The 23786-nt window shown below is 40.0% G+C and overlaps 1 protein-coding gene across 1 annotated transcript in view; it reads left to right on the top strand.

The window, feature by feature from the left end:
• Positions 1-23786, top strand: part of RPS6KC1 (ribosomal protein S6 kinase C1) — a 108632-nt gene that overhangs the window by 71855 nt on the left and 12991 nt on the right. Inside the window, exons 10-13 of the mRNA XM_084624180.1 lie at positions 671-718; positions 2267-2399; positions 14080-15666; positions 15938-16027. Coding sequence (XP_084480306.1) covers positions 671-718; positions 2267-2399; positions 14080-15666; positions 15938-16027 — 1858 coding nt within the window. The remainder of the gene's footprint in view (positions 1-670; positions 719-2266; positions 2400-14079; positions 15667-15937; positions 16028-23786) is intronic.

The following is a 23786-nucleotide window of genomic DNA, read 5'->3' as shown; positions in this document are numbered from 1 at the left end:
TGATTAAGGCATTAAAAATTTTAGGTGTTGCCGTAATCAGTATGAGCTAGAACAAGCCATGTTGTCGTCATAATGCACAATTTGGTTTGTTTCTTCCAACACAAACAGTCTTCAGTTGGACTTCCTGGGAGGGACCATCAGCCTCACTCTAAAAAACAAAACAGCCTCTGCTCTCTCCCAAGAAAACAGGGAGCCTCTGGGGAAGGAACAACGTTTGGGTATAAGAAACCTGGTGGTGTGAAAAGAAGTCTTATTGGGAGAAGGGAGTGTTGGACTAAACTGAGGTAACACAGCTTTTTATGCAGTTATCCTAACTTGAGTTCTGCTGAATTATACCCTCACTCATAAAACACCAATTGGTGTTTTGGGGTTTTTTTGTTTAAGTCAAGTTTTAAAATTTTTAGGCAGCTGATTGGTAATCAGATGAAGTTTCTGCAGTATTCGGGAGACATCGTTCATGTCCTCAAGCATAAAAAAAAAGATCAGTAAAGTTCTTACTAATACGTTATCAGAATTTTTTGTATTTTAGCGTGCCTTGTTTTTTAATAACATGCAGCTGTTGGTCTATAGAAATGTTCAATAGTTGATTTTTGAGTTGCCTACTGTTAAGTAGCTATATACTAATGAGAACCTTAAAATAATTTTTTCTTTAAATTATGTGTTTGTTTAGGTTTTACTTGTAATGGATACTAGAACACAGCAGACGTTTATACTGAAAGTAAGTAAAATCTTTATTCTACTTTGCTAAACAACTTGGCCTGCTAATTTACTCCACACAAAGAAAATATTTCCTATTTTTATGGTTGCCATCTCTGTGAATTTTATTGGCACATTAACATTTCTATCTTCTAAATGTATTTGAAATATATTTTCACTTTCTTCCATCTCCTTTTCTTTCCTTTTTCTCTTCAGTTCTTATACACATAGCATTACCACTGATCATGATATTGAGGCCAGTATCTTAGCAGGCTTCAGTAAAGGATCATAGTTCTGTTAGAGCATAGGAGACATAAACCCTCATGCTTCAGTGCATACGTTAGGAAGAAATTTCTCCTATACACAAGCTACTCCATAACTGTTCGTTACAGGGCTTGTTCCCCTGAGGCATCTGATATTGGCCACTGTGAGAGACAGAATATTTGATGAGGTGGACCACTGCTCTGATCCAGTATGGCAGTTCCTATGTTCTTAAAACTATAGGCTACTATGCTGTGAAAGGTCCGTTTAATGCCAGTAAACTACTGAATTAACAATAAGGACCTCCCTGCATGGGAATTAAATCCTTCAGGTTTGCCTCCTGTGATTCATGTAGATCAGGTCAAAATTCTTTTGAGAACCCAGTGAATCCATCACGTTGGGAATTGGTTTAGTTTGAGGGCTTGATGCAGGCCTTATTCACACAAGGAATTACATTGCTTTGAATTAGGCTCCTGACATGAGTAATGGCTGCAGAACTGAGGCCCAAAAACTATGCTGTAGGTAACTGCTGAAACTTTATTTACACCTCAGCTTCAGGTACACTGTGTACACATGCTGTAAACTGTTCTAATTCTATTTATCTTGCGTTAGAAATCCTAACACCTACAGTGCACAAAAAATCATTCCATTTATAATTCACAAATGGTTATTTGTAAACATTATATAGTGCAGATATTAGACCCTAGGTAAGGATGCTCATTGTATCTACAGGCAGAATAGATTAACTTTATACTTTTCCATTTTACTCCTTACATCCTCTTTATCAATATAATAGTAGGTCATACTTACCTCTCTCCCCTTCCTTTCCAATAACTTCATCTGTGTGCCACCTTCCAAAATCATTACCTCTTCAGGAACTGAATCTTTTCCTATTTTTTTTAAGTATGGTGGAAATATAAAGATAACACATGAATCCAGGGTTTTCTTTTGTCTCTAGAACATAGACTGATTTAAACAATGTCTTTTGCTTAAAAAAATGAATTTTTTAAAAAAGGTCATAGGGAAATAACTGTGTGTCATCCTGATGACTTAGTTTGAGAGAGATTCTAATAAAAACATTGACCCATGTAATTGATTTTAATGGCAGCTTTGTGCCATCTTCTGTTCTCTGGAAATGCGCCAGATGCCATCAGCAGAGCCTCGGGGGACTGAGGGGCATAGAGCAGCAGATGAGTGGTTTCTCTGAAGCCCAGAGTAACTCGGATAGATTAGTTTGGTTGATAAACACAGAGCACAGCAGGCTCCAAAGGCAACTGAGGGTACAACTGACCTTTTTGTTCTCTGTCAGGGTCTAAGGAAAAGTAGTGAGTACAGCAGGAACAGAAAGACCATCATTCCCCGCTGTGTGCCCAACATGGTGTGTCTGCACAAGTACATCATCTCTGAGGAGTCTGTATTTCTTGTGCTGCAGCATGCAGAAGGTTTGTCTGTGGTTTAAAAAAAATCAAGCTTTCAATCTATGATACATTTAAATAACAAATTACTTTCTTGTGTATTTTTCTAAACAAAATATTTCAGTCTTAGAATAACAAAACTATATAAATAATGGATTTTTTCCCTTATTCCTATTCTGAATCTCATTCCTGTTTTGAATTTCCCCAAAAGCTTTAGTAATATTGTACATTTCTAACCATTTATTTTCTACAGAACAGAAACTGGTTTGGTTGAAACTGCAATCTATAGTATGTACAAGTCAGCTCTAGGAGATAAAATCTTTTTGCCACTTTTGTAATCTTTGGCAAGTAAATCTTTTTAATGTTATGTAGCTAAAATGGGAAGTATTCCCATAAGAATTTAATAATTGCCTTCTAAAAAACAAGAACATTTGCCTATTACTTAACATTACATAGTTATTCTGATCTGGGTTTTTAAGAAAATAGCCAGTGGTGTCAAATAGGAGTTCAAAGCAGAAGCACAGAGTTGTGCCTTCAAACTATTTATAAAATTCCTGTTATACGTACAGGGAACAGGTGGCAAAAAATAATTACATTTTGATTTTTTTCCCCCTCTGGATTTAAATATTCCCTAATTTTAATTACTCCTTTTTGTGTAGAATGAGTTCAGAATATAAATTTCAGTTCTGCTAATATATCTCTTCCTTTTTAAGGGATGCTGCTAATTCAACCAGAATGGGAAAATGCAAGGCACAGAACTAGTTTATAGAGAAGATAAGTTTAGAGGAAATATTATTCCTTTTGTTTTAACTATTTGGGATTTGCCTAGGCACATGTCACTTTTGTCACATAAGGGATCACAGACCAACAAAAGTTGACTCTTTAACATGAAGAGGTTTCTGTTTCTGTAGTATGTTTTATTTTTTTATTTTAAACTTGACTGTACAATGTTGCATGAAGGAAGACCTTACGTTACTAGGCTACAATGTAACTGTATGTGAATTCTCTACCTCCCAAGAGACCATCCTGGGAATTTGAAAGCTATCAATTGACCTCTGACCTGAATGTGTATTGGTAGTTTTTGACTGAATCTTTGGAGAAACTTAGAAAATTTGTTGGGAATTCATTGATGCCAATGGACTTCTGCTCCCTGGAGTCTGCAGGGGCAAGGGATGAGGAGAAAAAATATTGGTGGGATGGGGTGGGGAGAGAAATCAGTTGATTATTATAACTTCAGGTCCCTAGGATTTTTAATTCTCTTGAGGAAAAACTTCCTTTGGTAGCACAGGATGAAGATGGGATGAGAAGAGGAAAAGGTATTTCAGGGAAAATTATTAGGGTGGGCAATAATGAAACATCCCAAAAAGAACTTTAAAGTACACAGGAAACTGCCACAGTCCAGTGCAACCTTCTGGAAATGGTTACTACTTCTCAGTAAGGAATATCTTCCTTTAGCTCTGGTGAATGAAGAGGGGAAGGGAAGCAGAGATGTTTCATACCCCAGAACTCTTTTGTATGTAAGAGCAAAGAGGTGAGCTGAATGGATTGGACAGGACACTTGTTGTAAGAGGAAAACTTTACATCTTGGCAGGTCAGGAGAGAATAACAAATCCAGTGAAAAGTTACTGTCCTGGCCTGCTCATTCTTGCCGAAACCAACCATAACAAGCGTTGAGTTCCCGAGGTAAAATTAATTTGTTTCAACTGCTGCTAAATCCCTACTTTGTATAAATTGTATAGGGCAAAGTGTTTTCTCTCAAATCCCTTTTGTATATGAGGAATAATAGAGCAACATATTGTCTAGAAGTGGGTACATGATAAGCTCAGTCACTGTTCAGTTAATGATTCCTTATAAAAACTACTAATTTTGAGAGATAAGTTAAGCTTATTTCAGTGAGCCAAACATAAAGGAAAAACAATTGCATTTTAAAAGTAATATGCCCTCCTTAATAGAAGACCTATTTGTGTACGCGGAAAAAACATGCAAAAGAATGTATTGTAAATAAGCACTTATTCGTTCTTATCTAAATCTCAACTATACACAGTAGCACAAACACTGTCACAGCCTGAAATCATCCTGAACACCTCCTTCAGCGTGTCCTGTTTATCCTTGAGTGATGTACTCGAGTGATACTGGAGAGGAATTGTGCTACCTCAGATTCTAATTCACCTTCCTTTGAGGCATAGCAAGGTGGTCAAAGTTCTTAGATGGCTATGCTTCCATCATCCAAACTCCAGATGACCCAGACTTACTATTGTGGTTGTTGATTTATTTATATTCTGATTAGTGCCTAGATGCCTCAACTGAGGTCTGAAGTTCTTTTGTACTAGATGCTGTCCATACACATTATAAGAAAAAGTCCTTGACCCTGAAAGCTTATAGTATAAATAGACAAGGCAAAGGGTGATAGAAAGGAAGTGGTGTTCCCATTTAAAGAGGGGGAACTGAGGTACAGAGTGATACGGTGACTTGCCCAAGACTATGCACAGGAAATGTCATAGATCCAGGATTTGAACACAGATCTTCAGAGTCCGTGTCCAGTTTCTTATTTAGAAACCATCCTTCTTCCCTGACCTTTGTCAGTCAATAAAGTAAAAAAATAAAAAATAAAAAAATTGCCATTGTGTTTCTAGTATCCATGGTGATTCTCTGACATCGGCCCTTGAGTTCCCCAGCTCATCTGGATTCCCACACCAAAGATCGTTTCCCAGCTCTGTCTTAGTAAAGCATAGCTGGAAGACCGTGAGCACAAGAATAGTTGGAATCCTGTCAGTCCTGATACCCAATCTGAGCGGCTTTTTTGAATTTTGCCAAGAAAAATAATTGGAAGGTGATTGACACTCAGGATGGGGATTTTGATACGGGCTGATGCAGTGGATAGTGGCTGACTCAGTAAGACCTTTTAAATTGTTGGACATTGTAGAAGTAGAAATCATGACTGTAAAATGGGGTAAAGTTACACTGTATTTGTATGGGGAAGTTAGACAAGAACACCATGCTGTGTTGATGACAGGAGAAACCTATTAGTTAATAGCAGTCAGATTGCCAGAATCTTGTAAATTTCTGGGGTAGATAATCTTATCAAAATCCCTACAAAGGAGGTTTTCGTAAATTATGGCTACCTCACACTCATTCCTCTAAAAGCCATCTCTTTCTCTGCTTTTCAGGTTCCCCTGATCAGTCAAAAGCCAAAACTTTTTAATGATCCAGAGCTCCAAGGTGTAATGGTAGAGCTAAAAAGGCTGCTTAGTCACTTAGAGGTACTAGCATTACTGCTCCCAGTTAAAAACAAAAAACGATAAACAGGCAGAGTATGCTTTGCAGTCATCTTTGGGAATGGATAAAAACTTTAGGGTCAGTGCCTGTTTTGGTGTAAATGCCTAAAACTGCGTGTCACTCCTGTATTTATCCTTTGCGTCCAAACTTCAAAAAAAGTTCTGTTTCATTAGAGAGGAGCATTGAGCAAATAGAACATTTGGTTTATATATTGCTCCACGGTGGCTTATCATGCTTAGAGGCCAGTGTACCATTTGGAAGTTCAAGGATAAAAATGTTAATTTTAACTGGAAAACCGTTTGGATTAAGGGCTGTTCAGAAGAGGTTGTAAAGTTGCCTATGAAGGTAGCCGCTTATCTGCGAAAGGCTTTGCTGTTGATTTTACACCCACTCCCTTTACTGCACAACTTGTATCCACTGTCAGGTTTAAAACTATTGGGTTTTAAACTCGACTCGGAAAACTTGACCCCAAACATTCTTTGATTAAGAAGAAATGAAATTCTCGTTTTACCCAGAAGTGGTGATGCTGTCATCCCTCCAAATACAGTTAGTGGGGCTGGTGGATTCCCTTATAAGCTCTTCCCACGGTCACAAAACATTAGAGGGCTTTAGAGAGGTGTGTTAGAGGCAAGGAAGTCCGAAAAGGTATCTGGTAGCTTTGTCAGAAAGCATTTGGGCAAGCTGTCCTGTGGTGGAGAGCTGGTGTGATGTTAACAAGGCCTTAGTTTTTGTTGGCACTCCCAGTGCCAGAAATTTTAGAAACAGATGCTTCAAAAATAGGCTGGGGGGGCTTCCGTGGTATATCAGAGTTTCAGTGGCGGCTGGAAACTGTCACATCTCTTTAGGCATAAACAAGCTGGAGCTCCTATCAGTCTGGAGAGCGCTCAAGAAACTTCAAATTGAGGAGGCTTTCAGGGTATGGGAACTAATGGACAGCAATTCAGTGGTGGTCTGTCTTGCCAAACTAGGGACTCGCTGGTCGGAATGGATTACATTACTAACCCTAAAGATTCTATTGCCAGTCCCGAGAAAGTAGTAGTGACTGAAAGTCCTTGTCCAAAGGCTGGTTTGAAATGATGGCGCGCTCTCTCAATTTTTGTCAGATGGTGGGCACACAGGCTTCTTCTATGCTAGCAAAGTTTGTAGCTGTTATTCACCACCAGGGTTAGCAATGCTGAAGGCGGTAATATGTGTAGGACTCTGTTTTTAACTATCGTACTGTCATGTTAGAGGTTCTGGTGATAAACTCCTGTGTCCTATGTACTCTACAGCATCCACTGCGTTGGTGGAGTTATTGCTTATGTTATGGTAGTGCCCAGAAGTGAGGTCACAGTTATGTTGGGCACTGCACATATATAAATATATGTGTTTTAATAATCATTTTATCTATTATGAAGTTGACTAGTGGCTGCATCTCTTCTTTACAAGATCTGGTTTTAATTTTTTCTGCCAGCAGTGCCACTCACAAAACATGAGATACTTTATGTGGCTTGTGATCAAAGGAGCAGTAGGGTGAGATGTATTTTCAGTAGGGTGGAATATCATGATTGGGTTTTTTTTTAAAGATATACTACACCCCTACCCTGATATAGCGCTGTCTTCGGGAGCCAAAATTTCTTACTGCGTTATATCGAACTTGCTTTGATCCACCGGAGCGCACGGCCTGCCCCCCCCCAACCCCCTCCCCCGAGCGCTGCTTTACCGCATTATATCCGAATTCGTGTTATATTGGGTCGCGTTATATCGGGGTAGAGGTGTATAGTTAAAAATGAATTATTTGGAGGAAGTTCTATGGCCTGTGCTATACAGGAGGTCAGACTAGATTATTACAGTGGTCCCTTCTGGCCTTTGGATTTATGAATCTTGAAACCATTTCCCCCTTTTTCCACTAAGGTACAGAATTTGGGAGGGTTTTGAAGGATGAATTGAGTAGATGTGTCTCAGCACTCCTCTTCTCTCTCCCCTGTGTGGTCATGGTTATTTGGGAACCCAGATTGTTGTCTTTAACTGTATTTAGCAAAGCCCAAATCCAGTATGTCCACAATTTTTCAGCTATAATCATGTTTTGCAGGCACCGGAATACATAGCCCTGCATTGCAGACTCCTGGGCCAACTTACCAAAAGCTAAATGATTGTTTTTGCGATACATCTGCTTAGTTTTTCAGGATGTGAACTTGCAATGTAATGTGTCTGCAGGATGAGTCAAAATTCAACAGGACATTAATTCCTCTTGTAAACTAAAACTAAAGCATGGCTAGGAAACTGAATTTACTGTCAGGTTTTCTTTCATCCTAATGATACTTATCCAAAAGTCTTTGTATCCTCTTGTCTTTGTCACTACTTCAAACTAGCATACACCCACACCCTCCCTACAGAAAACATTTAAAAGAAAATCTAAAAATTGTGAAACTAACAGGAACTAACTAAAATCTAAATTGTGGAACTCCTGTTCAGCATCACTGCCCACCCACTTTGCTTTTGATTGCATTCAAATTTCCTATCGCTTTTCTGTACACTGACTTTTATGATTCATCTCTTTGGGGGCGGAGATCTAATCTTCTGTCTGTAACGTGCCTATGCTGTCTGAGTGACTAATATGCTCTGTGCTATACATGCATTGTTTGCATTTTTCTGCATACAAGTTCACTTTTAAAAATAAGTTTCCATTGTAGCTAATATGCTGCAGTGGCACAGGACTGGGTTAGGAGAGCCAAGTCTATTCCTGGCTCTTTCACTGCCCTATGGTGTGTCATTGAGCAAGTCACTCCACCTGTACCTCAGTTTCCACATTTGTACAACAGATGCACATAATCCTTATGTGTAAGATGTTTTGAGATTGTAAGGGAACTCAGCCAGGGCTCATCCCTCAGCGGGGGAGTGGGGTACCACAATGCCTCACTACATTCTCTGCTGGGTTAGGGAATACCCAGTCTATGGCCCAGACTTTGAGGCTGGGCCGTGCAAGCAGTTCAGTATAAACCCAGGCCCTGGGTTAGGGCGGGGCAGCAAACCAACAGTCAAGGGCTCAGGCCCTCCGATAGGGACTGAGCAAATTGTTCACAGCAAACCCCAGGCTCCTAGCTTTAGCAACCAGGGGGAGGGGAAGATTGCCTCCTGTGAGGTGGGTGGCAGGGGGGACGCAGGCCCACCCACTCCACTGCGTCCCAGCCCAGGCAGTGGTCAAAGACCCGCTGCTGTGTCAGTGGGGGTCCTGGCCGCAACACACTGACATTGGCTCTGTCAGTGCTGCAGCCAGCCTAGGGTTGGCTGCCCCCAGGCTACTTCCAGACTCCCCCTCGTAGGGTACCTGGGTCAGGGCGGTGTCCTTGGAGGGTTCCAGCACCATGGGTTCCTCTGGGTCGCCGGCGAGGGGTAGGCTTGGCAGCTCCTCTGGGTAGCTGGAGAAGGGTAGGCTTGGCAGCTCCTCTGTGTATCGGTTAGCGTCAGACATTGGCCAGTCCAGCCAGTCCTCGGGTCGGCTGCGGCTTGCCGGGGTCTCCCAAACCGGAGCCAGGCCACAGGTGTCTGGCCTCTCCAGCTGCTGCTGCCCAACTGAGCTCCGGGGTTGGGCTTTTCTACTTCCTGTCCTGCGCCTTGACCTCTGGGGGGAGGGCACAGGATCCACTGGCTCCGCCCACTTTGGTGTCTGGGGAGGTTCTTCCCTTGGTGTGGTGGTGGGATGGGTACCACACCGCCTCACTACAGAGATATGTGGAGGAAATGTGCTACTTTTGTATAAATAATTGAAAACTAATTGGAGCAAGGGCTAAAATGTGGGTACCCCACCTCCCTAACCATTGGGCTATAGAGTGATTCTCTCTCCCTCTGGATTAATAAATATTTACCTACTTATCCAAAGCATAATGGTTTCAGCAGATGAAATTTGAGAAAGAGACCCATCAAAGTAACCTGTAGCCCAGTGATCAGGGCATTCATCTTTTGACATTTCTAGGAAAAAAAAAAATTCCAGAGTGAAACAATTTGCTGACATCGACACGAATTCACGAAATGTTTTGGTTGACCAGATCTGCATTTTCTGGCAGAAAGAAGTTTCAGCTGAAAAATGCCTCCTAGCTCTATATAAGAGTCAAATATTATTTTTTTGCTGTGACACTAGTACTTGATTAAAGTAAAATTTACTTGGAATGCACTTTATTTCAGTTAATACTGTAGTGGTTCCTGGTAGCAATCAGTATGGCTGGGTTTCCACTTGCGTTCTGATATCCTGCTTTTCAGGCGAACTTAACTTTCTTAAATTCCTTCTGGAATGCTCATCCATGGTTTGTGTAATCCAAAAGGTGGATTTTTGTATAAGGTAAGTATTAAAAAAAAAATAGTAAAAATGAACTTCTCCTATCCTGATTGAAGTGATTTGGCCTTATGTAATTAAAAAAAAAAAAAAAAGGCCAGCGTTTGCTAGAAATGTCAAAAGTCAAATTACTTTTTTTTTTTTTTTTTTTAAAATAAACTAGATTTCAAGTAGGTGTCACTTGGAAGATTTCTGCAGCAATATTAACTCTTCCACATTGCACATAGGAAACACTTCATATATTCCTTGGTACAAATATGTTTTAGTACATTAGTGTTGATGTATTTATACTATAAAATGTATAGAATGACTGGCAACCTTGTGGTAGAAAGATTAGGTTAGATTAGAAAGGAAATTTGGTGGCATTGATGCTAGTTTCCTGTGATTCTATTAAAGATGAATAAAGTTCAGTTTTGCAGTGATACTTTTTACCGTTATTTAGTATGTTAGACAATATTTGACAAAGTGACTGAAGCCTGCTTGCATGGACTGACTTCTGTAATTTTAGCTTTTATAGATTCCTGATACAATATTAGCATGGCTTACTAATGGGTTTTCTTGATTTTACCCAACTCATGGTGAGAGGAGGGGGAGATTATTTGTGTGTCACTCATAAAAACATAATTATATACCCAGAAACAAATATTGCTCTTGTTTGACCCTGGAGTGGGCATTTTCAGAAGGGAATAAAATTGTTGTTTTTCAGTATTGAGCAAAATTATTGAACAGCATTTATTTACATATTTCCACTTGACCAGGAGGCCGCTCTTGAAATACTTCTACATAAACAGCTATATATATTAATTTGGACATTAATCAAATGGTTTTTCATTTAGTTGCAATTAACTGTAAATCAGAAAGCAATAAGCAACAGTTTTTTATCGTTTCCTACTACAAGTAAGTATTGAATCATAAACTTTTTTCTCTTAAGCTTTTAAAAAGAGGAAGGTTTATACTGGGAGTAATTATTGAAGGGTAGGCAGTATGGCCATTAAACTGTTTTCACTAGTGTCAGAATAATAGTGTAAATTTGATTATTTTCATTGATCTTAAGTATAATAATTGGAAGCTGACCTACTGACCATCTTTAGATGCCTACTAGGACTAAGGGAATTGGATTCTCTGTTAAAAAGCCAGAAATAAAAACCTTTAAAACCGGCATGCGCTATTCTCTTTTTAAACCGTTACATAGTGACTTGAGAGTCTTTTTTGACGTTGATAGGATCAAATGTATGTGAAACATAAAGAAACAATAATGCCCTGGGTTACCCTACTAGCAGAAATAGCTAGGGAGGAGGATGTGCGGATAAAAAACTCCTTGAAAGTTCTCTTATTCCACTGTTGATTTTCCTTGATATATTTCTGAAGGGAATCAGGAAGATATGAGAATGGGGACTGGCTTGGCACTTGTGGATTCTGTAGCCAGAGAAGTGGGCAAAATGCTGCATATGGATGCCCAGGGTCCCCATGCCACCTCTGGTTCCCTGATAGTACAGCTCCTATGCCCCAACGACATCTCTTAGACAGGGGGTTTCTTCCGACCTCAATGGTGTATAAAAGCTAAGCCCACATTCTGCCACCTCTTAAGTGTCAGTGGACTGCTGCTCTCGTCTGGGAGCTCCATGACAGTCCACTCATGTGCAAGAAGTTCTAGGGTCTATATTTATGGATGGGTTAGGGGAGTGTTGTCAAATGAAGTTTTATTAATTGGTACAGGCAAACCTTTAATATTTCCATTATATGTAAATGAATGAGCTGGTCAAAATTATTTTGCCAAATTTTTAGCATTTAAAAAATATGATTTCAACAAAACCTAATAAAAATAAATTATTTTTGAAATTTTCATTCAGAATTGTGGAATAAAAATCCCACATTCACTTTTGCTCCGTCTTTTTTTCCAGTTGTGGGGAAAAAAGTGTGCGGGGACAGGTAAAGAGGGGAGAGTGGTCCCCCAACCCCACTTTCCTCTGCTACTGCTGAAGTGAGAGAGAGAGAGAGATGGTGGCAGTGGGGAACTCAGAACTGAAAATTTGAAACTATATGTTTTAACAAATTGTTTAAAACATTTTTGTTTTGAATTCTTTGTGTGGGGGAGCGGTAAATGGTGGACAAAGCATCAATCTTTTGCAACCCTCCCAAAATTTGACCAACTCTAAAACTTTTACATAATACAATAAAATGAGATAACATTCCATATGACTCATTTAAATACAGACATGTATTCGTGATAACCATGAATATCTTAAAATCAGGATCTAAAATTATGATATAAACAATGATTGATTCTCAGTGTTTTCTATATCAGGACCCCCTCGAAGTTTTCCTGCCCATGTAGCTGGGACCGTCACATTTAATTATATGGGAATGTCAAGGTGGTGACACCCTGACACCTGTTTACAACTTGTAGGTTGAGAGCATGTATGTGAATAGATCCAGATTGTCCTCCTTACTATCAGTTTCCAAACTGTTAGAATTTTCTATTAATATTTTTTTTTGTTTGATACAGTTAGCTTCATTGTAGCTACTGAAGATCTTGTTCAATCAAACATACTTTCAGGAATTTCAGTAAACTCTGTTATTTTGAAAGGGAACTTATTGAATTCGCATTTTTTTCCTCCTTGAAAGTTTTCTAGGACCTCTCTCTGCCTGCTTGAGGTCAAGTTCTTAGGACCAAGCAAGCACAATAGAACAAATTGGAGAGAGTCCAGGAGAGGGCAAAGAAAATGACTAGGGGGCTGGGACACATGACTTATGAGGAGAGGCTGAGGGAACTGGTCTTATTTAGTCTGCAGAAAAGAAGAGTGTGGGGGGGATTTGATAGCAGCCTTCAACTACCTGAAGGGGGGTTCCAAAGAGGATGGAGCTAGGCTGTTCTCAGTGGTGGCAGATGACAGAACAAGGAGCAATAGTCTCAAGTTGCAGTGGGGGAGGTCTAGGCTGGATATTAGGAAAAACTGTTTCACTAGGAGGGTGGTGAAGCACTGGAATGGGTTACCTAGGGAGATGGTGGAATCTCCAACCTTAGAGCTTTTTAAGGCCTGGCTTAACAAAGCCCTGGCTGGGATGATTTAGTTGGGATTGGTCTTGCTTTAAGCAGTGGGTTGGACTAGGTGACCTCCTGAGGTCTCTTCCAATGCTAATCTTCTATTATTCTACTATCTTCTAATTTCATTTTGTGCAACCTCCTGCTTTGTACCCATGATCTGTAATTGTTTATAACAAGCATTAATAGAATTTTCAAGATTTTCAAGAGTAACCATCCAATTTTATTATTTCCAAAGTTTAACTGCAGCCAATACAGTGGTTACATTTAGTGCTGTAACTTTACTGAACTTTTCAGAGATGAGAGAACTAGGCTTGGGTTGGGACAGAGACAGATGCTCTGTCTTATTCCTTCCTCTTTAGCCACAGATTCTGATATCTGTTACTGAAGTGTATTGATTAAAATCCTCCCCCCAGCCACCAGCAAAAAAAAAATTGCATAATATAGCAAGGTATTAGGGAAGAAATCTTAACTTGGGAGGGCAGGGGGAGAAACAATCCTGATTTAATAGACTAATAAGATACCTTCAAAAAGCAAGAAAAGAAATATCTGTATTTGTATCCTACTAATAGGGAGCAGAGGGGCACTAATACCCACAAAATTGAAGAGGGGAAAACCTAGAACTTGGTAATAATTCCTCCTTTATTCCATCCCTCCTTTTTTCCCTCCCCTGATGTCACATAGAATATTGGAGCTGCGATTCAGAAGCATCTCAGGAAATGCAGAATGGTTGCAGGGAACCTTATTTTCGCTGATTCTTGATATGTCCTGAAATGGGAGAGCAGTTGTAATTCTGGAACCACTTGGTTAGAGACCATTCTGTAGGATTTTAAACATTCTTTCTATTTTAATAATCTAAGATGCTGCTACTAACATGAATGTATTAATAAATTTGTTTGAACTATGAGTTAAGTCGATAGGGTCCCTCTAGCTATTCTCTATTGAAATAGCAGTTCTAACCTCCTCTAATTGGCATAAGGAAGTAATTTGCCCTGGTGACTTGTGTATTTTATATCTCATAATGAAACAGTGTTTTAGTTCTGAGTTAAATTGTGATTTTTCTTTTTCTTCCTTCGTAGGAGGCAGACTGTGGTCTTACATCAGTAAATTCTTAAACAGAAGCCCTGAAGAAAGCTTTGAAATCCATGAACTCAAAAGTTCTACTAAAATTCACCTGCAGCTGCCAACCCCTAGCCCTACAGAAATCAGCAGTAGTGTTGACTCCAAAGGAAGCAATGGGGGGAACATGCTGAGAGTTATACCTCTGAAGAGCAGCCTTACACCAAGTTCTCAAGATGAGAGTAGTAACCAGGAAGATGGCCAAGAAGGTTCTCCCAAATGGACAGATTCTGGGTCAAGTTCAGAAGAAGAATGCACTACTAGTTATTTAACATTATGCAATGAATATGGGCAAGAAAAAATTGATCCTGGCTCTTTAAATGAGGAACCTGTGCCGAAACCAGAGGGAGAAGATCTTAAAACCAAAGAGTTAGGATGCTTACAGGCACATACTTTAGTTGGCAATGATAGCCTCAGCTCTCAGATCACCTCTCGGGAGCTAAAGTTTTTCACTGAAGATGCTGACCCGGAAGTACTTAGTCCTACTAGGATATCAGACTCATTAAGTAAATCCAAGCACAGCCCTATGGAATTCTTCAGAATAGACAGTAAAGACAGCACCAGTGAACTTCTGGGGCTTGATTTTGGAGATAAATTGTATAGCTTAAAATCAGAATCTTTAAAGCCATTTTTTTCTGCACCCGATCATGACAGGAGCTTTGAAACAATGGAAAGAAAGGTGGGCTTTAGAGCCCAGGACACAATAAGCCGGGGTTCCAATGACTCTGTGCCTGTAATTTCTTTTAAGGATGCTGCTTTTGATGATGTAAGTAGTGCTGATGAAGGAAGGCCCGATCTTCTGATAAATTTACCTGGTGTCTCTGAGAAACTGGAAGAAGTGCCGGTGGTTAGGCCAAAAAAGTTTACAAAGACTGATGTAAACATCTTGGAAAGCAAACTGTTAGAAACCCCTGATGTCTTACAATTAAATAATAGTACAGAGCAATGCAAAGCACTTGATCAAAAGTTAAATCATGTGGTACCAGAATTGGGCCATCCTTCTAGCAAGGAATCAGAAGGACAATATGATGTCACTCAGGAAATTGTCAGGACGCTATTTACATCTGACACTGACCTGGCTAGTTCAGAAGATGTGGCTCAGTTTCAAGGACTCGGAGTAATTTCTTCCTCATCATTAAATGCAACAAGCACAGAAGAAAATTTCTTATTTATTTCTAACCCACTTTCAGGTGCTAAAGAATATAGTTTAGATGGAGGCATTGTAAGAAATCAAGCAGTGTTGCTATTTTCTGATCAAACGGAAGACTTTGGTAAAGAGAAAACAAACCCTGCTGTCTTACCAAAAGCAGAAAGCAAAGAGTCAGCAGTGGAGGGCAAGAGTGAAATAGCACTAGAAGGAGAGAAGGAGATACATCAAATTTTTCAGGACCTTGACAAAAGACTAGCACTAACCTCCAGATTTTACATCCCAGAGGGTTGCATTCAAAGATGGGCAGCTGAAATGGTTGTAGCTCTTGATGCTTTACATAGAGAAGGAATTGTGTGCCGCGATTTGAACCCAAACAACATCTTATTGAATGATAGAGGTCAGGAACTTTTGCAAATGCATTTCTTTTTATTCGCTGTTGCTTCCAATTAACTGGGTAGGCGTTTTATCTTGTAATTAGTATCTTCATTTCCTGTCTAGAGCTTCATTATCAGTGCAGCAAATTCACCCCCAGTAATAGCTTCTAGTACTTAATGATGCCATTATTCTTAATGATACTGTTTTTAGCTACAAAAGGAGTAATTACAGTTCACTTCTGTAGAAAATGGAAGGGAAAAATGTTTTGATTTCTCCTGTCGTTTTGTTTTTAGGACACATTCAGCTAACGTATTTTAGCAGGTGGAGTGAGGTTGAAGATTCCTGTGACAACGATGCCATGGAGAGAATGTACTGTGCCCCAGGTTAGAGCAATCACCTAAAATGTTTCACTTGGAAAACAGATTAGCAGTTTTCATTTTCTCAGGGAGTCTATATAACATACTTCTCTTTGGGACCTCAAGTTCATGCAATATCTGATTAGGATTTTTTCTGACTATCGTAGAATCTGAGAGAGCTGGTAACTATACCACTGTTCAACTGACCTGTAGTTTGATGTGTTATGTAGCTTCTCTATAAAAGGTTACTGCACTGAACTTCTTGTTTTTTAGGAAACATTTTGTTTTCCTTAGGATATTTCCAGTTTCAGTGAGGGCATGCCTGATCCCTGAAAAGGGCAATTAAAGAAAAAAGAGCAGTTCAGACTGAAGATGCCACAAAAAGATTTTAAAAATACAAACTTAACAAATGTACAATAATAAGAGAAACATAAATCTTACAAAAAGAAAAGGAGGACTTGTGGCACCTTAGAGACTAACCAATTTATTAGAGCATGAGCTTTCGTGAGCTACAGCTCACTTCCTCAGATGCATATCGTGGAAACTGCAGCAGGCTTTATATATACACAGAGAATATGAAACAATACCTATTCCCACCCCACTGTCCTGCTGGTAATAGCTTATCTAAAGTGATTTCCAGCACAAATCCAGGTTTTCTCACCCTCCACCCCCCCACACAAATTCACTCTTCTGCTGGTGATAGCCCATCCAAAGTGACAACTCTTTACACAATGTGCATGACAATCAAGCTGGGCTATTTCCTGCATAAATCCAGGTTCTCACATCCCCCCCACCCCCATACACACACAAACTCACTCTCCTGCTGGTAATAGCTCATCCAAACTGACCACTCTTCAAGTTAAAATCCAAGTTAAACCAGAACATCTGGGGGGGGGGGTAGGAAAAAACAAGAGGAAACAGGCTACCTTGCATAATGACTTAGCTACTCCAAGTCTCTGTTTAAGCCTAAATTAATAGTATCCAATTTGCAAATGAATTCCAATTCAGCAGTTTCTCGCTGGAGTCTGGATTTGAAGTTTTTTTGTTTTAAGATAGCGACCTTCATGTCTGTGATTGCGTGACCAGAGAGATTGAAGTGTTCTCCGACTGGTTTATGAATGTTATAATTCTTGACATCTGATTTGTGTCCATTTATTCTTTTACGTAGAGACTGTCCAGTTTGACCAATGTACATGGCAGAGGGGCATTGCTGGCACATGATGGCATATATCACATTGGTGGATGTGCAGGTGAACGAGCCTCTGATAGTGTGGCTGATGTTATTAGGCCCTGTGATGGTGTCCCCTGAATAGATATGTGGGCACAGTTGGCAACGGGCTTTGTTGCAAGGATAAGTTCCTGGGTTAGTGGTTCTGTTGTGTGCTCTCACAAATCTTGGGAGACAGGCCAGTCCTTGCCTACAGACAGCCCCGCAACCTGAAGCAAATACTCACCAACAACCACATACCACACAGTATGTGTATGGGGGTGGGGGGGATGTGAGAACCTGGATTTATGCAGGAAATAGCCCAGCTTGATTGTCATGCACATTGTGTAAAGAGTTGTCACTTTGGATGGGCTATCACCAGCAGGAGAGTGAATTTGTGTGGGGGGGTGGAGGGTGAGAAAACCTGGATTTGTGCTGGAAATCACTTTAGATAAGCTATTACCAGCAGGACAGTGGGGTGGGAATAGGTATTGTTTCATATTCTCTGTGTATATATAAAGCCTGCTGCAGTTTCCACGATATGCATCTGAGGAAGTGAGCTGTAGCTCACGAAAGCTCATGCTCTAATAAATTGGTTAGTCTCTAAGGTGCCACAAGTCCTCCTTTTCTTTTTGCGAATACAGACTAACACGGCTGTTACTCTGAAACCTATAAATCTTACAACAGCTTTAAATATAAAACTGTAATAAACATACAAATATGTGAGGCACCTACGATGAGCAAAACTGGAAATAATTTAGAGATAGGTATGTTTTCTTAGAACCATTTCTATTAAACCCAATGGGATAAAATATGCATCTTAGCTCTTCTGGTAAATGCTGTGCTTCAACCTGAAAACTGCTAATTTTATGTAGTGGTCAAGTGGTAATGCCTGGCAAAAATGAGATGGCTAAATAGTTTCACTTATGAAATTTTGAAAACAAGAGGTTATAAACTAGCTTAGAAACATACAACAAAAACTTCAAATTATTTTAGTGGCTGAGATTTTTCATTTGTGAGTTCTGTCCACAGATGAACTGTTTGGGAAGTTTGAGCAAAATCTATTCAACTGTTTGACTCTTTGTGAAGGGGAAAACTTCCTTGCTTTAAAATTTAGAATGCCCTGTACACTTCCTGCTGAATTCACACACAGGTTGAACTTTGAAACTTGGCATGCAGGTGGTCCATAACTAAGGCATGTACATAGTCAGTGACCACGCTTGATAAAGATTGGTTGAATAATAGCTTATAAACAATTTAAAAGATGGCTTCAGAACTTAGCATTGAGCACCACTTCATTCTGTGAGTTAGTCCCCTTAAAATCAAATGGAGTAAGGGGCTACACAGTGTGAATAGACAGTAGAATATGGTCCATTGGCAGCTGCTAAAACTTGAATTCGGACCCCACACTGTGACATTGCACTTTGTCTCTGCCCAACCTGACTTGCACTGAAGGTGGTGCTGGGCCAGTTTACAGGAGGAAGATTATGAATGTCTCTGAATCACAGCCAGATACTTCTTTATATTTTCAGACAACACAAAACACCTCACTACCTTAACCTCAGGAACAGGAAAACCTCCAGATCTCTGGTGCCAATTGGGGTTGCTGTGGGAGGGGGCAAATGCCTCCTCCGAAGGTTTTTGCACTTGGTCAAAGTTCCATAGGCCACGGAGCTGGGGCGGGGGGGCTTTCCTGAGCACTTTTAAGCACTGGTCTCGTGCTAAATCAGTCTGGCTACTGCCAGAGTAGCCTGGAACATTGGTTTGGCTGCATGGTTCCAATGCCGCTGAAATTTGACCCAGCCAGACTGAGTGATGACTGGGCCAAATTTCAGTGAGTGGCATTGAGACCGTGTGCACGGAGTCACATTGCTACTCAAATTTGGCCAGGCTGCTCCTCCATCCAGATGGAGGGGTAGTCAGGCCAGATGGTGTTGTGAGAGGGCACATAAGGAGCCTGTTCCTGTGGGGCAGAGTGCAGGGGAGTCAGCCGAGAACTCGGCCGGCGGCACTGGCTCATGCACTGTATGGCTAAGAGAGAAGGGAGACTCTGAGTATGTCTACGCTGCAGTTAAACACCCGCAGCTGGCCCGTGTCTGCTGACTCTGGCTCACAGGGCTTGGGCCGTGGGGCTGTAAAATTGCAGTGTAAATATTTGGGTTTGGGCTGGGGCTTGAGCTGTGGGACCACAAGTAGGGAAAGGATCCCAGAGCTCCCACCTGAACCCAAATATCTGCACCACAATTTTACAGCCCTGCGGCCTAAGCCCGGCAAGCTCAAGTCAACTGACGTGGGTTAGCCACAGGCGTTTAACATACCCTTTCTGAAGACATACCCTCTCTGGCTGAGGGAGACCTGGGGTCTGTGCAGGGAAAGGACAAGTGAGGTCCCTGCTGGGGGGAGCAGGAGTGGAATTTGTCCCAGCAAGAAATATCTGAACGGGCGCCACTGCTACAGATCCCCTCATTTTAGAGTTCAAGCAATTTCTATCACTTTTTAAAGGTGAAAAAAACCCAACTTTCTGTTGCCAAGGTGCATCCATCACAGTGCAAACAATGTGCTGCTGCCTTGGTAGCCCAGCCTTGCAGGAAGCTTTCTTCAACAGAACAGTAGTGGTAGCAAAGATGGAAACTCATCCTTTCCCATGATATTGCCTTAATGAGGTGTGAACTTCAAATCGTAACTGTACCCATTTTAATGACTACACGATTGGAGGCCTTCTCTGCCCCTGTAAGCTCTAAACAACCAACCCCACCCTGCAGTAATGTAGTGTTGACCAAGCAGTTGGAATAACATTTAAAAATCACAAAATGCAAGAGTTAAGGCTTCCTGCACCATCATTAACTCTGCTTCAGTGAACGTTGGTAGTACCGATCTGGAGTTGTTTTGGCTAAGCCTCCAGTCCTGCAATTTGGATCAGTGTGGGCAGACCTTTGCATTCGTGGAGCCTCACTGGAACACTGCATGGGTGCAAGTATGTGTCTGCACATATCTCTCCAGTTACAGGATAGGGGTCTTCATGTGTAAATATTATATATGTGCAAGTTGACTGAGTTAATGTTGCTGTAGGATTCTTAGCTTCCACACTTCCTGAATATTAATATTTTCTGTGCAAAATGTAACAATGCATTAATGTATTGTTTTGGAAATTAATACTTCATATATTGTAAATGTTTTCAGTAACTTAACAAGAGAGTGTTGCTTTGAGTGGAGGAACATTTTATTTTGAGTAGCAGTCTCATAGTTGTACCTAGAAATAACCAATGTCACGCAGTTCAGACTTGGTCCTTAGAGCTCCCACTTTTTAATCATGCTCCAAGCCACTTGCTCATCATTAGACACCTAATTTCAGTCTACGTCCTTCAGGTCCAGGAACACTCCAAGATTATGGGGAGATAGATGGTGCTTGAGCGATCTTCATTCTATTGAGGACCCATGTCTCTGCTCTATCATGACAGCATATTCCCCGCTTCTTAGGATAGTCTATTTTAAAATACTACTTGTACTCCACTACATTGTGAGAAACTGTTCTTTTAAGTTACTTGCTTCAGTTACACATTGCATTCTACAGAGAGATCTTATATTAAAACATTGCCCTCAAGATTCTGTTGTTATAGATACTATACAAATTACTTATTTTTGAGATGCAATTCTTTATTTGTATTAATTTTGGACATGGTTTCATCAACAGAAATGGCAGAAAATTGATCTGAAAGTTTAACATGTAACAAGATATCAACAACTTAAAATCAGACTATGTAAAAAGTCTAAAAAATATTTCAACTCCTGTGGTTACAAGTAACTCTGGAGATTGCTAGAACTGAAAGAGATGAGAGACAGAATCTCTGTTGATTCAGTAGGTTTACTTTGATTATTTCCACATTTATAGTCAGCCAATTTCCCTGACTGTGTGGGTCCTTCATAATAGTCATAGAATCATAGAAGTGTAGGACTGGAAGGGACCTCAAGAGGTCTTCTAGTTCAGTCCCCTTCACTCATGGAAGAACTAAGTATTATCTAGACCATCCCTGATAGGTGTTTTTCTAACTTGCTCTTAAAAATCTCTAATGACGGAGATTCCACAACCTCCCTAGTCAATTTATTCCAGTGCTCAATTACCCTGACAGTTAGGAAATTTTTCCTAATGTTCAACCTAAATCACCCTTGCTGCAATTTAAGCCCATTGTTTCTTGTCCTATCTTCAGAGGTTAAAGACAACAACTTTTCTCTCTCCTCCTTGTAACAACCTTTTATGTATTTGAAAACTGTTATCCTGTCCCCCCTCAGACTTCTCTTCTCTAGACTAAACAAACCAAATTTTTTCAATCTTCCCTCGTAGGTCATGTTTTCTAGATCTTTAATCATTTTTGTTGCTCTTCTCTGGATTTTCTCCAATTTGTCCACATCTTTCCTGAAATGTGATGCCCAGAACGGGACACAATACGCCGGCTGAGGCCTAATCAGCATGGAGTAGAGCATAGTTACTTCTTGTGTCTTGCTTACAACACTCCTGCTAATACATCCCAGCATGATGTTTGCTTTTTTTGCAACGGTGTTACACTGTTGACTCATATTTAGCTTGTGATCCATTAGGACCCCCGGATTCCTTTCCGCAGTACTCCTTCCTAGGCAGTCATTTCCCATTTTGTATGTGTGCAACTGATTGTTCCTTCCTAAGTGGAATACTTTGCATTTGTCCTTATTGAATTTCATTCTATTTCCTTTAGACCATTTCTCCAGTTTGTTCTGATCATTATAAATTTTAATCCTATTCGCCAAAGCACTCCCGGCTTGCAAACTTTATCAGTATACTCTCTATGCCATCCACAAACTTTATCAGTATACTCTATGCCATTATCTAAATAATTGATGAAGATATTGTACAGAACCTGACCCAGAACTGATCCCTGTGGGACACCACTCGATATGCCCTTCCAGCTTGACTGTGAACCACTGATAAGTACTTTCTACGAATGGTTTTCCAACTAGTTATGCACCCATTTTATAGAAGCTCCATCTAGGTTGTATTTCCTTAGTTTGTTTGAGATGGTCATGTGAGACAGTAACAAGCTTTACTGAAGTTAAAATATACCACATCTACTGCTCTCTCCCTCCCCGCATCCACAAGACTTGTTACCCTGTCAAAGAAAGCTACTAGCTTGGTTTGACAGGATTTGTTCTTGACAAATCCATGCTGATTGTTACTTATCACCTTATTATCTTCTAGGTGTTTGCAAATTGATTGCTTAATTATTTGCTCCATTATCTTTCTGGGTACTGAAGTTAAGCTGACTGGTCTGTAATTCCCCAGGTTGTCGTTATTCCCCTTTTTATAGATTGGTACTATACTTCCCATTTTCTAGTCCTCCATAATCTCTCCCATCTTCCATGACTTTTTGAAGATAATTGCTAATGGCTCAGATATCTCCTCAGTCAGCTTGAGTATTCTAGGATGTATTTCATCAGGCCCTGGTGACTTAAAGACCTCTAACTTTTCTAAGTAATTTTTAACTTGTTCTTTCCCTATTTTAGCCTCGGATCCTACCTCATTTTCACCAGCATTCACTATGTTAAACGTCCAATTGCTACTAATCTTTTTGGTTGTAAGAAGCTCTTTGTTTACCAATGTACTAGCATACCAGAATCTACTCACTGGAATGGCTTAAGAAAATGGCATTTTAGTATTAAAGTCTCTCTTCAGTGGGGCTCATTATAGGGGCAGAAGTCCCTCCATGTGGAGGTCATTGCAGGATCAAGGCCTAAGAAATCACTCTAAAAACTTATTGAATACCAGAGTATAGAACAGTATCTATTTTTTTAAATAAAATAACCAACACTATTATAGAAACAGCCATCACAGCCTTTAGAGTATGAAAAACAAGCAATTGTCACTCTCACTCAAACCCATCAAGAACTGAGATGAAATGTGACTGTGTATGTATAAAATATATTGTTTTCCTGCCCTTTATATATATAGGGCATTATATATGTAAAGGGCAGGAAAACAATATATTTTATATAAAATAAAAGGAAAGACTCCTTACTAATGGTAAAGCAGCGAGAAAATGGAAAAAAACAAAGATTTAAAAAGTTCCCCAGGATATCCTTGTGACAACATAGTCAACTTTCTGTAAAATAGCAATATAATTTTATATCTTGCATACATTAAAAGCCTCTTTGAGAGAAATCTTTTGCAAGAAGGTACATTTCTTTCAGTTGACCAGCAGGTGGCATTGTACCATTAATGGATTTATGCTGTTGTCTGCCTGGCACCCTTCTTTGGCTTACTTTAGATAAGATCTACAGAGTGGAGAAAAGCTTTGTTGTAATTATTTGCATAACAAGAACTGTACTTTCAAGCTTTGTGAGTTGTAGAGCGTTCTAGCATGGTATATATGGTTAAAAGTGGAAAGTCCCTTAGCTCCTTGGTAGATCTACTTTAATAAAGTTCAGGCTGAAATAAATAATGCAATAACAAAGCTATCTGCAGATACTTAAAAGTAGTGCCTATATTATACTTTGATTAATAGCCAACCCAAATCTTTGCTGTCCACCCATGATAAGTCAGTTTTTCTTTCT

This window comes from Lepidochelys olivacea, assembly GCF_965140295.1.
Source record: "Lepidochelys olivacea isolate rLepOli2 genome assembly, chromosome: 3".
Taxonomy (NCBI): Eukaryota; Metazoa; Chordata; order Testudines; family Cheloniidae; genus Lepidochelys; species Lepidochelys olivacea.
Note: the sequence above shows the minus strand (reverse complement) of the source record. Positions and strands in the feature narration are given on the sequence as shown.